This window comes from Pocillopora damicornis, chromosome 9, assembly GCF_964200805.1.
Source record: "Pocillopora damicornis chromosome 9, jaPocDami1.2, whole genome shotgun sequence".
Taxonomy (NCBI): Eukaryota; Metazoa; Cnidaria; class Anthozoa; order Scleractinia; family Pocilloporidae; genus Pocillopora; species Pocillopora damicornis.
Genome location: NC_142678.1, coordinates 11567984 through 11572682, shown reverse-complemented (window position 1 = coordinate 11572682; position 4699 = coordinate 11567984). Strand labels below are relative to the sequence as shown.

The 4699-nt window shown below is 40.5% G+C and overlaps 1 protein-coding gene across 1 annotated transcript; it reads right to left on the bottom strand.

Annotated features, from left to right (window-relative positions):
- Positions 1-1111: 1111 nt before the first annotated feature.
- Positions 1112-4229, bottom strand: LOC149040104 (uncharacterized). The gene is made up of 4 exons (XM_089182213.1): positions 3404-4229; positions 2702-2812; positions 2047-2320; positions 1112-1809 (listed from the first exon to the last, which is right to left on the bottom strand). The coding sequence occupies exons 1-3, from the start codon at positions 3454-3456 to the stop codon at positions 2050-2052; spliced, it is 435 nt and encodes a 144-aa protein (XP_089038339.1). The 5' UTR covers positions 3457-4229; the 3' UTR covers positions 1112-1809; positions 2047-2049.
- Positions 4230-4699: the final 470 nt, after the last annotated feature.

Below are 4699 nucleotides of genomic sequence, written 5' to 3'. Positions count from 1 at the left end.
GATGAAGCATTTGTAATAGTTGACTGGATAATGAAGTTCATAGCGATGAAGTTCCAGGAAAAGCAAGCAGAATGGTTTGCCAAGAGGGAAATCAATTGGCATGTGAGTAGCGTTTTCGTAAGACAGGAGGAAAGCCTAGAAGTAACCTGATACGTACACCCTCTTAACAGCTGTAAACAAGACTGGTTTTCAGGGCTGTCAGTCCTAGAAAATCTCTTTGTTACCATAAAGTTACGAAATTCAGGAATAATAAAGGCCTTTATAAGATCGGATGAAGCAGGTTGCTATCACAACAGTAAGCTGGTATCATCTGTACGAGAGCTCGGATATCGCCAGGGAGTCGAACTCGTGAGGTACGATCCGATTCTAGGCCACAGGCTGGAAAAAATATGTGTGACAGGAATCTGTGTCCGTTTAAAGAGTCAATCAGGAGATACTGCAACGAAAGCCATAATGTTGTTTCTGCCAAAAACATACATACCGCATTGAAAGAGAGACCAGTCAGGGGAACGACAGCATCAGGGTGCATAGTCCAGGAACAGAACTCAACCGTATAAATTAACAAGATTGCCAATTTCAGCAACTTACACAACTTTGAGTTTACACAAGAGGGCCTGCGCGTTTGGAGAGCGTTTAATGTTGGGCCTGGAAAGTTTATTCAGTGAAATTAAAATTGCAATTTTTTCACAGAAAAAAGACGGATCTGGTGGAGGAGATTCCATTTTCCCCCACTACTGCTCGACGAACTGCATCAGCAGGAGAAAGCAATGATGGTAACGACGGTAGTTCCTAATAATGCCCTGAACCTGGTTGCGATGAAGATTTTAAGACCAAGGCCGACCTTGACCTCCATATAAATTAGCTAGTTCATCATGTAAGTCCTGTGCCTGCGAGCATGATTTAAAGTCTTTATGACTCAGTGAAGAGGTAGTGGGTTTATCACTTTCAGTCATTGTCATTAGAGGGTGAACTGAAATGGTTGCAGTGGCCACAGAACCCTTGACAAGTACTTCAAAGCTTCCCATGGGATGGGCTCATCATAAGAGAGGTGCAAGTGAACGGCTTTCGCAAAAGGTCAGGCAGTACTTGACACAGAAATTTAATATCGGATGAGACACTGGCAGAAACCAAACCCAGAAAAAGTAGCAAAGGATATGCGAACTGCTTGCACAATAGATGGAGAGAGAATGTTCGATAGAACAGAGTGGTTATCCAACATATATATTCAGGGTTTCTTCTTGAGATTGTGCCTTAAACAGCGATCTAAAATACAACAAGAATCGGATGATGCCACTGACGCAGACGACCACTTGATAGAGGCATCCGCGTCTGATGTAGATGAAAAGTGTTTGAGAGAGGCGAGGAACACAGTGATGGATGACAGTTCGGGCCATAACCATTTCTGGATATCGGTTTCGAGCTTTGTGATTGGGTGAGATCAAAACCAAAACAAAGTAAATTTGGCCGAGAGGTGCTGGAAACGAGAAGCTGATTTTTTCTTTTTTTTTTTTTGTGGCGGCCATGTTGTAATGCGATAGCAAGCTGAAACAAAATTCGCTAATAAGGACTGGACGTAAGATACTATTAAAAATATTCGTTTATTTCAAACATTCAACATGCATCTCCTCGACATTCTCGCATTCTGGAAGAGTAAAGCGCATTTTTTCTAGCACGAATTCTTTGTAACGCTGTGGTCCTTCCACCAAAAGCGTCACAGGAATAAAAGCTCCTCCACCAGCCTGTTTGTATCTGGAGAACTTCTGGGTAGAGCTTGGTCTCGATGTTACTGTCCGTTCTCCGTTGATTTCCCTATTTTGGGTTACAAGAAAACCAATTAAATAAGGTTGAACCAAATAACGCCCACTGATAACAATTGGGACGAGTAAGGTGTGAGATCGCGGAAACGGGACAATTTCATTTCCCTCCAGTATAGGTCGAGGAAAGACAATGTCTTGCTTCTCTCCGATTTTTAAATAGACATTATCAATTTCAGTCCATCAAGCCTTTACGAAAAAGTAACAGTGAAGCAAGAAAACAGTAACTTACCCTTCAATTCCTGGTTATTTTGCCACATCGGAGCAAAGCATGCAGCTGTATGTTTAGAAAGTGCTGAACCGTGCCGATCTGCTGCCCTTTGACATCTCCTAAAGTGTATGTTCTGCGATTTGCTGAAAATCTGACTTCTCGTAGAGTCTCTGGAATGCGTTCCATTTCTCGTGGAAGAAGACAAGCCAGTGCATGCGAGTCATACGTGTTGTCGTCTTCACTTTGAATAACAAGCGGTGTTCCACGTGGAGCTTTGATCTTGAAATTATGATACCTGGAAAATAAATGCCAATAAATACATGAGTGGGATAAAATAAAAGCAAGTAGCCACATTCTATATTAAGACGAATACACATGATCGAATTCAATGCAAGAGAATCATACAAGGTATTTTGCGCGCTATTGGTCGATTCGCGGGAGAATCTAGGTCTCAGAACACTACAAATTCGGTCCTACAGCTTTTAGTCAGCAATAATATGTCCTTTACAATTACCCTTTGATTTGAACACCCTGTATAGAAAGTTTGTTTAGGTAATCACTGCAAAATGTGAAAGCACGAGCGGTGTTTCTAAACGAGTTTCACAATTACAGACAAGTTCCTTGTGGTTTTAGACGGAAATTTCACTCTCATCAGTTCGTGTAGTTAAACTCCAACCTTTGTTTCCGGAATGCTGTAATACAGATACTTCGGCAAGGCTTTCCACCAAGTGATTTCTTTATTTTCATCTTCATGCCGCTCTTATCGCACATTTCCCGGATACGATACCTGAAGATGTGAGAGCTCAGTGAACGAATACCTCTTTGTTTTATGTTTGCCCGAAGGAGAACTTACTCGCTGGATAATCGCATTTATGTGTTAGATCCGTGATTTCCTGAAATTATTTTTTAGTGTGCATTCGCGTTGCTGAATGAATCTCTCTGATTTCAAGATCGACATTAATTCGAAATTTCATTCAGAGCTCCGATTTAAAAGATTCTTTGTTTGTAGCACTGACCCAGGTCCGTGGCAGATTTGTGCCACAAAGACGAGAGGGTCTCGAGATACTGAATGTGTTCATCCATTCTGTTGGCTTCATCTGAAATTCACAATGTAGGCTTATAAAGGTCCGATAAATAATTGTCCTTTTACTTTAAATTGGCCGGCCACAACGTATGGTTAAAATTTATGGTTTACACGATACTCCGATGGATCTGAACAAAGGAATCCGCTTAGTAGTTTGAACACTACCAGACTTTCAACATTCGTGCACTCGAGCAAAAACCTCGTGCACTCGATTGGAATTTTGACAAATTGGAAGCAAATTTATTCTAGTCTTTTAAAAGATTTTTTTTAGGAATCAAAAAAAATGTTGCATACCTGAAAACCTCAACTAAAGAGAGGTTATTCCTCGATCGAGCCCTTCGCAACATGGACCTCCACCCGACTTTTCATCTGAATTTTTCCTTCTCGTCATTGTGACCACCATCAGTTCTTTGCTTGTTGTGTGTAATTGCTTGTCTTCTGTAATTTTGCAAGGTTTCATGGGATATGGGTAGGGAACAAAGTCGCTAGGGCTCGAATAAAGTAATGATTGAGTTTCCTCGAGGTCCCACTATGAAATCCATGTTGGTGACGTCATCAAGTATCCAGACATGGTTATGACCCGGACTGGATGAGATAGAACTGAAACATCCAATCATGTTTGATATCTATGATGTGTGCTCGTTGGCAAGAGAAGCAAGGTTGCCTAGCCTCAAAGTCAAGATGCTAAGAGACATGTGCAAACATCTTGAGCTCGCATTCAAAATGCAAGATACAAATGCAACACCTCTTGCAAAACTGGAGGAAATGATTTCGGAGTGCAGTTGTTATGCTATCTAGTTATGACGTCCACCGTTATGTGAATGCGATATCCTTTTCACAAGAACTCTTCTTTGTTCATATCTGGCTAACACGGTAGAGCTTACTTTCTATGACACGCTAGTTTGTTTTTGTGTTTTTCTTTTTTTTTTTAAACACGCTAAGTTCCATTGTTTCTTAACACGCTAGCTTATCTTGTAAAACCCAGCTTACTTTGTTACTTGTGTTTGCAAAATTGTCAGCTTCTTAATAAATTATTGTGAGAACGGTGTTTGTGAAGTATATTACTTACAGAATGTAAGCGAAAATGAAGAGGATCTTCTGTCCTGTCCGAAAGTTGTAATAAAAAAGGTAACATTCAATTTAAATCACGGCTCTTTCCCTCAGGATTTTCACAAGGAATTCAGTGAGCACGAAGTGTTTCACAGGGTCCAGAGGAACTCAGTTTGAACACATGAATTACTTTTTTTAAAACTTAACTCTAACCTTGTAAAATATAAATCCTTATCGCTTCACGAAGTTAATAAGCCCAGTACTGAATCTTCTAATCTCCGCGTAAGATAAACCAGTCGCGGTTAGATAAAGTTTAAGAAAGACTGTAATTGGTACTGTTGGGGGCCAAAAGGATGGCCCAAATTGTTCAGCAAATTTCACACGTACCATAGAGGGTCTTTTTGTTCACGACAACGTTCCTAACTTGGAAGATGAAAGTGTGTGTGCTATTCTAATGATTAAAGGTGGAAGATTTAATGAGCGATCACATGATGATGCTGTATACCAAGGTCCTTTAAAAGAATCCGCTGATAACTTGAC